The sequence below is a fragment of the Tenrec ecaudatus genome, chromosome 9 (genome assembly GCF_050624435.1).
Source record: "Tenrec ecaudatus isolate mTenEca1 chromosome 9, mTenEca1.hap1, whole genome shotgun sequence".
Lineage (NCBI taxonomy): Eukaryota > Metazoa > Chordata > Mammalia > Afrosoricida > Tenrecidae > Tenrec > Tenrec ecaudatus.
Genome location: NC_134538.1, coordinates 69,182,963 through 69,198,343, shown reverse-complemented (window position 1 = coordinate 69,198,343; position 15,381 = coordinate 69,182,963). Strand labels below are relative to the sequence as shown.

The 15,381-nt window shown below is 44.9% G+C and overlaps 1 protein-coding gene across 2 annotated transcripts in view; it reads right to left on the bottom strand.

Annotated features, from left to right (window-relative positions):
* Positions 1-15,381, bottom strand: part of AMPH (amphiphysin) — a 245,605-nt gene that overhangs the window by 2,183 nt on the left and 228,041 nt on the right. For both annotated transcript variants that reach the window (XM_075557542.1, XM_075557543.1), the window contains 3 exons: positions 9,170-9,382; positions 7,403-7,651; positions 4,894-4,995 (listed from right to left, as the gene is read on the bottom strand). In XM_075557542.1, coding sequence (XP_075413657.1) covers positions 4,894-4,995; positions 7,403-7,651; positions 9,170-9,382 — 564 coding nt within the window. The remainder of the gene's footprint in view (positions 1-4,893; positions 4,996-7,402; positions 7,652-9,169; positions 9,383-15,381) is intronic.

Sequence of the window (15,381 nt, the reverse complement as noted above, 5' to 3'; positions counted from 1 at the left end):
AGAGAAAAATACAGAATTCATACAGTTAGCATAAGAAAGCTGGTCCAACTACATTCACATCAAAATAGACTTCCAGTTGATTAGGACTGTCAGTGTTGACATAGGAGTTAGAAGCTCAGCCAGGCGTTCTGAGGGAGAAAGAAGAGGCAGGCCGCTTCTACAAAGATTTACAGCCTTAGACCTCCCCTGGGAAGCTCAACTCCATTTTTCATGGTTGCTATGAGTTGGAATTGAATTGACAGCAATGTAATATGTGTACACACACACATTCATATACTAAATTATGAGTGTGTGTATGAATTCTTTACTATAAAATACATACTATAAACATTAAAGTGTTTTTATAAGAGGGTTGCGCGTGTGTGTGTGTGTGCCAGTCAGTTTGTCGATCTGTTGTACAGTTTGTGGCTTGCATGTTGTTGGATGCTGGAAGGCAGACCGCTGATATTTCAGGTACCTGCAGGGTCACCCATGCTGGACAGGTTTCAGGGGACCTTCTACAGTAAGACTTGGATAAAGGACCTGCTGATCTACTTTTGAAAAATAACCAATGAAAACCTCATGGATCACGAAATAACACCACTTAACTAGATTACTTTGGGCAAACCATCAGGAGGGATCAATCACTGAAAGAGAAAATTATGACTGGTGAAGTCCAGGACCAGTGAAAGAAGCACTGAGGGATATGGACTGGGACCATGATGAATTAGAAATGCAAATGTGAGGATGATGCTGGACTGGGCACTGCTTTGTTCTATTGTACCCAGGACTACTGTAAGTCAGAGTCTACTTATCGGAGCTTTATTCTTATCTATCTATCTATCTATCTATCTATCTATCTATCCATCCATCCACCCATCCATGCTTCCATCCATCCATCCACCTACCCACCTGTCTATCTACAACATGCAAACACACATACCCAATTATTTGAAACATTGGAAACCAACCAAAAGAAGTCAGTATTCAATTCTGGAAAGTTGGGAAGTGCCCTGGGTTAAGATCTACGCTAATCCAATTTTCCCTAAGAATTCTACCATCCTGTTGAGTCAGGTAGCTAGAGCTTGCTAAGAAGAGAACTATCCATTTTAAATTAAAGTGACAGGTCTAGGAAGACAACATATACCATTCAAACAGTAAGTATAAGACAGTAGACTTCAAGACAAGGAGTACTCTGGGATATGAGGACAGACATTTCATACAGGCAGAAGGGAGAATTCATCCAGAAAATTAAGAAATCATAAACATGCATGAATTGAATAACACCATGGTATGGCATAGTGGTTACACGTTGGGCTGCTAACTGGGGGGTTGGCAGTTCAAAACCACTAGCCACTCTGCTGGAGAAAGATGAAGCCTTCTACTACCGAGAAGAGTTATAGTCTTGGAAATCCACAGGGGTGGTTCTACCTGTCCCATGGGGTTGCTATGAGTCAGAAGTGACTTGATGGCAGTGAGTGAGATGTACCTGAAACAAATGCTGACAGAACTAAATAGAGAAATAAACAAAGCTGTACTCGTGGCTGGAGACTCTAACTCCCCTCTGCCGCCCCAAGCACTTACTAATCCTAGTATTCTGATAGTTGGTTCACAGATTCCCTAGATTCTCCTGTAAACAATCATGTCTGCACATGAGGCTTTTTCCTTTCCAGTATTTCTTTCTTTCATGTCTCTTCCTTTATTGTACCTTTGGTACAATGCAGAATTAGAAGTGGGAAGAATATATGATATCCTTTTCTTGCTTCCAATCTTAGAGGAAAACGTTCTCAACCTTTTTGCACTAAGTATGTTATGTTTAGACTTTTTTAAAGGAGGCTTAGTGGCACTGTAGATTAGGCATTGGCTGTTGCTAACTGTAGGTTAGTGGTTCAAACACACAAGTCACTCCGCAGGAGAGAGTGGAGGCCACCTGTAGAGGGCTGTTACCAGTCTGAACCAGCTGGATGGGAGGAGATGGGTCTGAGCGTTCACAGACATGCTATACGGAGCTGGAGTACTTCTTTCTCCATGAGGAGCTTCAAGAGAGCGACTGTAATGAATATATGTTCGAATCTGTCCATGCTTTCTCTGCATTAATAGAACAATTGTAAGGTTTCCTCCTTTCTTCTGTTGACATGGGAACTACAGTGCTTAATTTTCAAATTACCAACCAAGCTTGCATTTCTGAAATAAAGCCAATTTGTTATTCTTTTAGATGTTTATGGATTTCATTTATTAAATGTTTTAGAGGGATATTTGCATGTATTTAGTTTTTATTTTTATGAGGTATATTGTAATTTTTTCCATGTCAGGTCTTTGCCAGATTTTAGTATAAGGATATGCTGACCACGGAACGCAAATTGAGAAACACTCCTCTTCCCGTGTCTTCCAAAAGAAAGTGTGTGTGACTGACAGTAAGTCTTCACTGAACTTTTTAACGACATTCACCAGTGAAAACACCTGGCTCTGAATGGAAGGACTTTTTAAAATCCCATCTTCAATTTCTCAATAGTTATGAAGCTATTCACATGATTTTTTGGTGTCCTTTTTACCAAGTTACATTATAAGGAATGTGCAGTTTATTTAAGTTGGTCAAATAATTGTCATAAACGTTATCACACTACTTTTTAATTAAACTTGTAATGCATTTGAGCTAAGCAGACACAGTACTTTTTTGCCTGAAATCGATAATTTATGATTTGCCACCTTCGTTCCTGAAAAGTCCTTTGAAGGTTTTAACAATTTATTAATCCTTCCAGAGAACCAACTCTTGGCTTTATTTTACATTTTAGATATCTTTTTTATTGCACTGATTTCTCATTTAATTTCTATTACTTATTTCCTTCTATTTACTCTAGATATTAAACCTGATTTGTTTTTGTCCTCTTAAATGAAACATATAGAATCTCTATGATTACTGTGGAATGAAAAAAAACAACAAAACTAAAGCTTAGTCCTAGAGCAATGGATTATTCTGAAGTAAAATTTTCAAACCTTTAAGGTTTTTACTAATATATCAGGATATATTAGTGGTATGACTTCCAATTTAAGTCTATGCAGTTAAGAGGTTTTTCTGTTTGCCCCAGCACTTTGTCTATGCAGAGTAAGTATATTATCAAGAGGAAAAAAGCAAACTTCGGGGATATGGAAGCTTAACTTCAAAAGCAGTGATGTTTAACTGTATTTTTAGAGGAAAAGTCTCATAAGTATCTTTGGAAATTACGGAAATTATCGTCCTCTTCTCTAGAAAAAATATCACTAGACACATGTAAGTATTTTACATATAATATTGAGGGTTCATAAATCCTATGAACAAAATAAAATAGGGTTCTTAGCACTTGTGGTAGTTACATAAACTGGTATCAATTTGAGGATTAAGCGTGTAGGGGTGGAGTCTATCCTGTAAATCAGGCCTCTGTATGGGCATGGAATTCTCCTAAAGATTCTGGAAACTCCTGTATTCCTTGCTGGAGGCAGGGAGCAAGCTCACTCCTTGTGAAAAATCCTGTGGAGAAGACACATGGAGACCCCTGCCAGCACTGAGATGCTTACAACGCAACTGAATCCACAAGACTTCCCACCCACTGGCCTGTGATCTTCCTACATTCGGCGTCACTGCATGTGTTTCGTGAGTCTGAAGAAGAATTTATAGATTGGTATCGGACATATGGGCTAATAATGTACTTATGGACTTGATCTTGACTGGGCTGGGATATTTTCTCAATATTCAATTGCTCTTGTATATAAAACTCTTTCTTAGACACATATGAGTGTCTATGAGTTTGTTTCTCTAGTCTACCTGGACTAACACAGCACTTTAACACCAGGTTACACAGCCAGAAAGAGTTTTTTTAAGAAAGTAAAAAAAGATTAATACTGTAAAATGCATGTATCTTAAAGTATACATTTCATTAAGCTTTGACACATATATCCATATAACCCATACCTGTAACAAAATATATGCATTTTTATGACTCTAGAAAGTTTGTTCAGGTCTTTTCCTAGTCAATTTCCACCCCCACTGGGGGGACCTTTTCTAATGGAGATTTTTGGTGGGTGGAATTTAGGGGTTATAACTGGCTCCCTGAACAGGCCTTAGCTCTACTAGAAAACAAGCATGGACCAACGTCTTACTTGTTACCCACTGCCATCAAGCTGGTTCCAACGCATAGCGGCCTTATACAGGGCTTCTAAGATGGCAAGTCTTCATGGAACCAGACAGCTTCATGTTTCTCCCACTCAGTGGCTGCTGGGTTTGAACCACTGAGCTTGTGGTGAGTAGCCCAATGTCTAGCCCACAGTGCACCAGAGCTCCTGGGGCTCAGGAAACAATCTAGTGTGGCCCACATCAGTGGGTAGAGTTTGGGCACCAATATACTAGTTAGAAATGAAAAAAAAAATCTCTCTTACATACAAACGACCCCCTATGCAAACATTCCCAATTCCCATGCAATGAGAGAGGACACTTACACGCTCAGCAAGCTCTCACTAGGAGGATGGCATTTCCTACCTCGGCAGGCCTTGGTGGGCTCACTGTCTAGCTTCCTGTCTTCCTACAAGACCATAGGAAATGTATTGCTTTCACGGGGCAATACTAACCCCAGGAAGTCTACAGAAGTGCATTTACCGAAGACTGGGTTAGCAAGCCAGAGACAACTCCCTGTAAACTGCGCATGGTCAGAAATGGTCATCTTTTTAAAATGAATAACAACGGCCCACACATGCAACCTAGGTGTCTTGAAAACCCATAGCTCAATGCTGAATTCGTATAAGCTGTTGTCAAGATGTGTGCGCGTGTGTGTGTGCGTTGTAGCATCTCAGAAAATGGAAAAGTCATCAGAACCCACTGGATCCAGTGACCTTATGTCAAAGCAAACCAAACGATACCCAGCGGGTTCCCATCTCCTCCTTTACCTGGTCAGCTTCTGAGTCCGCGGGGACCACCAGCACCACCTCACCTCTTAGTAAGTTAAGTTCGTCAGAATTGGCTGCCTCAAAGTCATGCAGTGTTTCCACCTACAAGAGATGGCACAATAACCAATGATGTTAAGAACAGAAAGGGACATGACATCAAAGACTCCCTGACAATGTCTTGGGCCTCTCAGAAGCAACTGCAGACTGCAGAAAACCCAGAGTAAGGCATGATCTCCCCGGGAAGACGGGCCCTGCTGGCACAAAGGAAACCCCACTTCCTGCTACTTGATAACCTCACAGACGGATGCTGAGATCACTGTGATGTGGACTTCACGAGGCGATGCCTTCTGAGCTAACAGAACAGTAGAATTAATTACATTTTTAATTATCATATGTTTTGAAAGATGTGCCTTTTATTATCACTGATGTATTGATTCTCTTCTTTTCGTATTTTATTTTTTCCCCCTTCTTCCTCTTTAGAGCCAGAACTAACAACGGCTAGCTCAGGGGTCGGCAAACTGGGGCTTGAGAGCCATACGCAGCTCTTTTGATGCATACATACAGCTCGGAAATGAAATGAAAATGAAAATAAAACTACGATAGTTTCATCTATAAAATATTTAAAGGACAAGAATCAGATAATGGTGATTTCATTTGTTTGTGAAAATATATTTATGCCTCGTGAATACATTGTAAGTTGTTGTGAGGAGCAGGATGGTCTCTTCTGTTCTTAAGTCTGCCAACCGCTGCTCTGGCTGAAAGGTCCTCACCGGGGAAACCACCACACATGTGTCTTAAGAGAATGTTTCTTTCAGGAAACCCAGAATCCAGTTATTCAAATAAACTTCCTTCTTTCCAAACTTACCTTTCAACCATGACTTAGGACCATATTCTCAGAGGTTCTGCAGTCTCTTTGTGATCGTTAGCCTGACATTTTTATGACTTGGAGTTCTGCTTTACAAAACTAGTAAAAGCAACCTAGCTCAGCTTGCTCAACTAATAATTCATGGTTGCTTTGCTTCATCCGAATCTCTGTCCTCAACCCACCTCCCATACCGCAAGGTTGAACAATTTGTTCTTTGTCATATACCATTGTCAAGTGTCAGAGCCAGCAAGGACTACTTGAAGGCAAAGTGCATTTCTCCGAGGAGGAAGGGAAGCCCTGAGGAGACGTGTGATGGGTCTCCTGTCACAGGGGCTTAGAGAGAGAACCCAGGATTGGGTCCAGCACGCCCTGGCTTTCTGTGGCACATGCCCCCTTCCTTCTCACTCGAAAGGACACGAAATGCATGAGGACACCAGGCTCCCCCTACCCGGCTGCAGAACACTTCCACACCAATTCACGCACTGTTTCATCATATCCACTCTCCCTCCCCCACGCCGTGTGGCTATGCGTACACAGGCACAAGCACATACAGGCACAGATTGTTATAATGCAGCGCCCACCTTCTGAAGCACATGCACATTTAACACTTTCCAAAGGAGAAGAGTCTGAATCCAGAGATGTAAAATCAAATTATAAAACTTAAAAATCCCAACCAGCTAACATTTCAGCATTTCCCAGATGTTCTCAGTAAGTGAGAAAACCATTAATTTATTTATTCGCTTATCTAAAATTAAGGTTATTGACACCTTACTTGTTCATAAATAGCAGGGTCGACCACTAATGCATGCATCCTACTCCACAGAGGGCACCCTGGTGGGGCCGGGGTTAAGTGCAAGGCTGCGAACCAGAAGGTCCGTGCTGCAAGCGCACTAGCTGCTCCCTAGAAAAGGGATGCAGGCTCTCTGCTCCTGTCAAGACCCCACAGTCTTGAAAACCCTTATACGGGTGCTATGAGTTACAAGTGACTGATGGCAGTGGGTTTGGTTTAGCTTGGCTGGCCCTACAGGGGTATATAATTCAAGTAGGGTGCAGACTAGTCAAAGGCACATTTCAAAACCACGGTCTGAGGCAAGACTGGAGGTCCCACAGAGCATGAGGGATGGCAGAGGAGAGGGAAAGCAGTGGAAGGAATAAAGTCCCTCACCGCTCAGGCAACAGTTCAGTCTGCGGCGACCTTTCCTCTTACTACTCCTTCTTAAAAGAAGGAGAGATATTACTGTAGTGCGTGCTTGCCCAAACCAAGCCAAACCAGTGCTCTTGAGGAAATTCCAACTCACATTGACCTGTAGGACAGAGTCGAACTGCCCACTGGGTCCCCGAGGCTGGAATCTTTATGGCAGCAGACGGCTACCACTTTCTCTCTGGCATAGCTGGGGAGTGCCTCTACCCTTTAGGTCAGCAGCCTAGCATTCTGGCCCTAGCACTACCAGGTTCTCTGCTTGCATGTGCAGCAGTATGTGCTCCCACCTGATGTCAGCAGGAAAAGAGACGCAAAGAGAAACTACCTATGGCAATGGGTAAACGTTGGAATCAAGGAATCAAAGATTTGAATACAAGGAACTCAAAGCGAAGGCAAGACAAATGGCTTTAAGACCTTTAAAAGAGAGAGAGAAAAAAGAAGACCTTATAGAGGAAGCCAGGGGGCAATTCCTGAGAGGCATCCCGGGCAGGGGTTGACTGGTCAGCATCTCCAGCCAGTGGAGTGTCTTCCAGGGCCTTCTGCTCCGGGGTAGGCACTGTCTCGCTGGGGGAGCCTGGGAGAGCCGCCCCATGGGTTGCCTCTTTGGCTTCTGCGCCAACGGTCACATCGTGTTCTCCCTCTCCCTCATGGTTGGAAGCTGGTTCGATGACCACCGAAGGGATGACCTTCTCCTGTGGGAAGGAAACATGGCGGTGCTGAGGGGTGTCTTCCACCACCTCTTTCAACCCTCCTCTCGCGCTCTTGTGCCTCTGCCTCCCTCCTTACTCCAGGCAACCGGGTGCCTCACTGACCCCCACCCCTCGTTCAGGCCCTCCTGCCTTTGCTCTTGTGCTCTGATGCAGCTACCTCGGCACACAGCTTCCTTGGTGTGGACGAAATCCTCATTGAGATAACCTTTGTGGATCTCGGACAATTATGTAATTTGGTGAGAGTGAGCTTTCTGTGCAAATTGGAAAGAGGGTCAGCCACTGCTGTCCTGTGGTGTCTAGCTCATGACAAGCTTGTAGGACAGACCAGAATTGGCCCTCAGGGTTTCTGTGGCTGTCATGGCTACAGGAGCAGACTGCCAGGTCATTTCTCCCACAGAGTGGCTGGCGAGTGAGACAGTTCTCCTTTAAGTCAGCAGCCAAGTGCTTACCCACTGAGCTCTGCACTGGTACCTGGTCAACAATGAAAACTCACAGCCAACGCTGACTCATCGCGGCCCTACTGGTGTAGGATCCTATAGGACAGGGTGGAATTGCCCCTGTGAGTTTCTGAGCCTCTTACTGCTTTATGGGAGTCGAAAGTCCCATCTTTTTCCTTCGAAGCGGCTGGTGGTTTTGAATTGCTGGTTGCAGACCACTGCGTAAGCACTACATCACCAGGACCCCTAGCTGGGTCACAGGCTTCCATCATCCCAAAGCATGTGGATTTGCGACCTCTGACCACCACTCTTAAGACGTGAAGAGCTACCTTCCTGCTGTGAATGCAAGACAGACTGAATGCCAAATCTGCCTATACATTTAGAACTCGGTCCCCTCATCGGTGCGCAGTGGAGGAAGGGCCCTTGATGAAATGAGCCGAGTGGCGAATTGGAAGCGCGTTGACAGGCGCTCCACGTGAGGAAGCGAAGGCTAACTGCAATCTGAAAGATGCACAGCCTCAGGACCCGTCACGCGAATGGCCTCCCTCATGTGGATGATGCGCATTTGTCTTTTCCTGCTTAAGATTTAATAGATACTATTTGTAAGAAGCATCATCACACAAAGCAATAGCAATCATAGCAAAATAGCCATGTGTTTCAACCACTAACGTCGAGTTCGCATCTTGTGCCTGGTACCGTGTTATGGGTATTTTCTCGACAACCCCACAACAATCCCATGACTCAAGCACATCTCCTCCCTGCTCCATTCTCATCTTGGCTCGTCCTTTCCCCATCGCAGTGCACCACTGTTTCCGTCCCCTGTCTGTGCTGATGCTCAGTCAGCCACAGGCAGCACTGGGTCCTGTGTGGAGCCTCGCTAGGCTGACAATGACAGGCTGTTGAGGCTACTCTTTCTGAGTATCGGATACACTTTTCTTTGTACGAGGGGGTGTCACAAGATAGTGGCAAACCTGTTTCACCCCCTGAAAGAGTGATCGCCCACAGGCAAAGCATTGCTGCTGGCACCACCTGCTCAGAGCCACTGCTTGCCCAGGACCCGTACCTGAGGCATTGCAGCTTGGGTTTCTTCTGGAGCAGGGCTGTCACCCTCTGCAGCCTCTGTGGTCTCGGTATCGGCTTTGGGCTCCTCTAAACTTATTCCTTCATCCACGGGGATAGCCGCCTCCTCTTTCTCGGCTTCCTCCACCAGGGCACCTTCAGCTGCAGAGGCCAAGGCTCCCTCAGCTGCAACCTCAGCCTCAGTTCCAGGTACAACCTGTAAGCCAGGAACCAAGACAGGTCACATCTGCATCTGCACGGGTCTCGGCGAAGAGGCAAAATCAACCCTTTGTCTTCTGTTGGGCTGCTAACCATAAGGTCGGTCGTTCAAATCTCCTGATTGCTACTCTGGAAGATGATGATGCTTTCTGCTCCCCTCAGGATCGATAGCACGTGAAACCCACAGGAGCGGTTCTGCTGTGTCCTGTAGGACTGCTGTGGGTCAGAGTCAGGAAATGGCAGTGAGTTTAGTCTGGTTGCTTCCTTCCTTGCAGTGACAAGTGCATAACAGAATTTGAGTGGAAATGACATGGACCATCCTTTAGTTAAGACTTCATGGTGTCATGGTCTCTCTCCATAATTTCTTTATTTTTTTTATGGAAAACCAAAAGCCAAAACAAAATACAACCACATTCACTGCCATTGAGTCAATATCGACTCAGTGTGACCCTATAGAACAGGGTAGAACTGTCCCTGTGGGTGTCCAAGACTGTAACTCTTTATAGGAGTAGAAAGCCCATCTCTCTCCCCTGGGAGTGACTGGTGGTTTCAAACTGCTGGCCTTATGGTAAGCAGTCCAATGCATAACCACTACTCCACACCATCGGGGGTATCTGAACCACAAGATAGAAAAGGCCTGGGTCCAAGTCCTGAGTCATGAAGGAAAACAACATAAGGTAAGTATCCTTATCACATAAACTCTGAATATAGAAAAACCCATATTTCAATATAAACTTTTAAATCTTCCTAGGAAAGGTCCCAAAACCTAAATTAAATTCATCTAAAAATGAAAAACAAAAAAGTTTGTGGTGAGTCGCTTTCTCAATGAGACATAATGAGAATAAAGAAGAGGGGGAAATACCTTCTGTTATTTAATATGCACGTCTAATATGCACCTCAGATGCGGTAATTACCCACACGTGTCTGTGAGCAAAATGCCAGTACCAGATCTGCGTGTTTACTGGGAGAAGTGAAATAGATCTTTAAAAATATTAAAAAATGAGATGTCTAAGTTCAGAACACAGTCAAAAGAAGGCTTTATGTGGCATTTAAATCATAGTAATAAACTAAAAGAGTAGATTCAGAAATTTAGTATTGAATAAATTAGTCTCGGAGACTAAGCATTTAATACAACTGTAACAATATCAGCTTGATGGAGTTAATGTCAGAGGCTCAAATCAGAAAGTCCAAGCAAGGAGGAGAATAGTAGGTTGATCTTATGTAATACACACAGGACACATATTTCAAAAATTGATCTTGCTAGCTGATGTGATAGGATTAGCCATTCCTCTTCTCTATTGAATCAGTTCTACCCATTTCATCCTATTAGGTTAGGAAGGCCGGCTGCTGCTGCTGCTCTTCACTCTCACACGCAGGCTCCTGCAAAGGGCAATGAGCTATCCGTGTCTGTGCTGTGGGCATCACATGGCAGAAGGAGAATTTAAAAAAAAACACCTTTCTTATGACTCGGATCTACAGGCACTAGATCAAAGAAAAAGAACCTGTTGTCAACTACATTTCTCGAGAATGCAATGCTGCCGTTTATGGATAAGAAGAATGCTAACAGCTACCACTGCTGTCTAGTTGATTCCCCTCCCAGCAACCCTGAGAGCTGAACTGCACCACGGCGCGTCCAAGGCGGCAGAGCTTCCCAGAGTACATTGCTTCAACTCTCTCCCACAGAGGGGCCGGGGGGCTCAACCACGGACCTTCTGGTTAGCAGCCCTATGCTTAACCCACTGCACCACCAGGGCTCCAGTTCGCAGCAGCATTGTGTAGTCCATGGCCAAGTGTTACTCGTTGTCTAGAGACGTGCTTCCCTCTGTGAGAATTTGACTTTCCATGAAGTGTGTGACGATCCCAAATGCCACTACTAGCAATAAGGAGCCACTTCTTTTTATCCCGTCATCAAAGTGAATGGATTCAGAGAAGCCATCCTTCCACAGGAATTCATAGCACATACTCATTCAAAGTGAATTCTAAATGCTGATCATTAATGAAGGGGGTTGGTGACAGGTACAACGAGATTGTTATGATTTCCCTCTGTTTGGAAAACCACATCTGTGGAAGGAGAATACCACTAATTTCAACATATCCGCACAGATGCACCCCATATCCACACAGACAGTCTAACAAGCATAGCAGGGTACAGATTACTAGATACACACACACACACAATGACGACATCATTGTGTTATTTAAGGGTCACTTCAACCATACTCCCACAGATATGCTATTAGTATTTGAAATTTACTCCCAACTGAATTGATTACCTCCCTCCCCTCCACTATCCGCCCCCCCCCCACCATCACCACTACAGTCACTGCCATCTAATCAATTTCAACTCAGTGATTTCATAGGACAAAGTAGGGCTCCCCTTGGGGCTTCCAAGGCTGTCAAAATATTTACAGGAGCAGAAACCCTCATCGTTTTCCCGGGAAGTGGCCGGTGGTTTCGAACTGCTGATCTTGCAGTTTGCAGCCTCATTGTAACCCGCTATGCCACCAGAGGTCCTTACATAATTCATTTTTAGAAGAGGGTGTGTTTTACTAATTGAGTATATTAACAAAAGTAATTTCTTAGCTCTTACCATAAAATCTAATGTAAATCATTAGTCCTTATCTTTATAATTTTGTTTGTATCAGATTTTATTACGCAAAGACACATATTAGCTCTTATTTGGGAACTAATTTAAACTGGCAAGGTTTGCAGGTTAAGAGATAGACCAATGTCAGCATGGCTGCAGTAATGCCAGTTCACCAGAAGGGGGAGGCCAAGGACTCTGCCTAACCGCTCCCAGGTTCACTGGCTTGTCTCTTGTCTTCAGTAATTCCCTTGATGTGTCACTGAGACTGGACTGGCACGGGTAGAAAATTATTGGTAATGAGGACGGTAAAAAAGAAATCAGCAAAATATTGACCAAACAAGCAACGGCGGGGCGCTAAGGAGGCTGGCATTTCAACTATCAAGGTAAAGTCCAAGAATTTGAATGACCTTGAAAAGGAAAAGAAAGGAACACGCCTCCCTTCTTCTTCCAGGAACAGATTAGTAAGGGATCCAGACGTCTGTGTTGTCCTTGTTGTTAGCGGCTGCCAGTGACTTTGCCTCGGGACAGCCCCCAGTGTTACTGAGTCGAACTATCCCACGGATTTTTCTTGGCTGTAATCTTTGTGGACGCCGATGGCCAGGCCTTTCTCCCACGGAACCGCTGGCTCGGTTTGAACCACCAACCCGCAGGTTAGTAACCAAGCACAACCCATTTGTACCACCTGGGCTTCTTCCTCTTTTGCTACCCAAATCAAACCACACTCACTGCCAGCGGCTTGATGCCGACTTAAAGTGACCCTATAGGACAGGACAGAACTGCCTCTGTGAGTTTCCCAAACGGTAACTGTTTATGGGAGTAGGAGGCCCCACCTTCTTCTTGCAGAGTGGCTGGTGGTTTTTGAACCTCTGACCTTAGAGTTTACAGCTCAACACGTCACTTACCAGGGCTCCTTCATCTTTTGCTAGTCACTTCTTAATTAACTACTTGATTTTATGGAGTGTGAGAACTGGATGTCACTAGAAAAGCATTGGCCATAGTTTGTGTTTCCTTAAAATCCTTCTGTTTCTGTCACCGGTCTGGAAACCAGGGCAGTCGAATCTCCACAGGTGGAACCGGTGTGCTCTTTCCAAGTATTTTATATGTTTATTTACTGATCTCCCACAATAGAACATCACAAAAACACAACAGAAAATAGGGACCCATCTGCACAGATGGGGTGTTAGCTTAGCGGAAACCGGGAAAGACTATCAAGATTTTTGGAGCCTGAGTTACTCTTGTTTTTAAGATTTATTTTATGCATCCTTCTGTGTTAGCTATTTGTAGATTTAGGGAAGAAAAGCATTTTCTCTGCTCTGCTTGCCAGAGTCAATGTTGCACCTGCTAGAGAAGAAAAAAAACTGACAATGACAAATGACTGCTATTTGCTTTCTCATTTTTTTAAGTGTTATTCAGGGAGACCAGATGACAGAATCGATGGAAGGTATTTCAAGCCTTGGATGTTCAATCCCATTCCATTTCAATGCCATTAAACATTAAGAGAAGCATTATCCTCAGCTTCTTACCAAACTCCACTATTTGTTGGCCAAATGAGAACAGCTCAAGCAAAGGGAGGTGAGACAAACTTTTGCTGATTCCAAGCCCAGGCGCTCTCTATGCCCACAAGGTCTGCGGGGCGCGGGCCCAAGTCTACTGGTATGTTGCACCTTAGTCACTCAGGCATCACTGGCCCAGCAGGGCCCACTTCTGAGACTGAGAGCGATGGTTCTCACACCACTGCACCCTACAAACCTCACTGCCTTCGCTCTTACTTCTTCACCCAACAATCTCCTTGAGGGAAAACAAGATATGTTCCAGGGCATTCACACCAGGGTTCTTTCAGCATCAATAACTAGTGTAGCAGCATTTCCTGCAAGTAGAGTTAAATGAATACAGTTCTATGATGTGTTGCAAAATGCTGACATGAAACTAGCCAGGCTTTCTAGGAGATGGTACAGTGCAAACAGGTAGGTGACTAAGGACTTGGATCCAACATGGAGAAGGGCTGTGACAGTGGTTATCATTGGGTTTTGAGCTGAGAGGTTGGCAGTTCAAAACCACCAAAAAGATGCCCCGGGGCTTTCTACTCCCGTAACCGGAAACTTACAGGGGCAGCTCTACCTGGGGCAATAGGGTCACTATGAGTCAGTATTGACTTGATAGCAGTGAGTGAGCTCAGTGCCAAGCTGCAGAATCTGTCATCCCTGGACATCATGTTACTGTAGACAAGGCAGGTGGGCTCCCCTTGTTCCATCGTATTCACCATATGGAGATGCTTAGTGGCCCTTTTTAGAAGAGTTGCTGGGGAGCGACTCATCAAGTGTGTCTGTGCACCGCCATCGATCTTGATGCCCCAGTTCTGTGTGTAAGAGGATGCATGGTGTTGGAGTGCATCCTGTAGACTGCATGCTACGTGGCAGTAGCAGCCTTGGTGGCTCACATGGTGACTGGAAGGGGGCTGGCACCCTCCGGCTGCCCCATGGGAGAGAGATAGGGCAGTTGGCTCCTTTAATGTCCAAAACAAACAAACAAACAACAACAACAAATCAAAACTCACTACCACAGCATAAATGGTGACTCATAGTGACCCAATAGGGCAACTGTCGCCTGTGCATTTATGAGACTGCCGATCTTCCTGGGAGCGGGAAGCCTTGTCTCTCTGCTGGAGTGGTTGCTGGTTTTGACCCGCGGAGCTTATGGTGAGCAGTCCGGTGCACAACCCACTACACCACCGGGCCGCCGGGGTCTTTAGTGAGTACGGCCTTGGGAAGGCTATGGAGTCCATCTACCCTGTCCTATCGGGTCTCTATGAGTCCGAATCCACTCACCAGCAGCGAGCTTGGACGTTTGCAGTTTACTATTAGAGTTGCAGCAGGCTAAAAGGGCCTGGACGCCTCCGACGGGTGGGAGGCTAGATGGTTCGTCAGCATCTGTGTGGGGTGAGGATGGATGGGAAGCGCCTATCTTTTTCTTTGCTTAATGGACCCACTACCGTCAAATCAGCTTCAACCCAATGCACTCACTGCCATCGAGCTGACGCTGACTTAGAGTAACCCCACAGGACGAGGCAGAACTGCCCCTTTTGAGTTTCTGGGACCGCAACTGTTTACAGGAGTAGAAAGGCCCGGCTTTCTTTCTTCCAACCCGTAGCACCCTGTAGGGGGTTCTGAGACTGGAAATATTTTCAGGGACAGGCAGTCTCATCTTCCTCTCAGGGAGCTGCTGAGGGGCCTGAGCTGGCGGGCTTCCGGTTAGCAGCCTATTGCTTCACCCATCATACTGCCAGGCCTTTTATTTTTCATGTCGACTCTTGGCCAATATTTATAAAATTCAGACTAATGAAGCATTTTAGTTTGTGTATATTTAAGTGTAAAGAACATTGAAATGGAAAATAAAAGTCTGCAGTGAAGCAT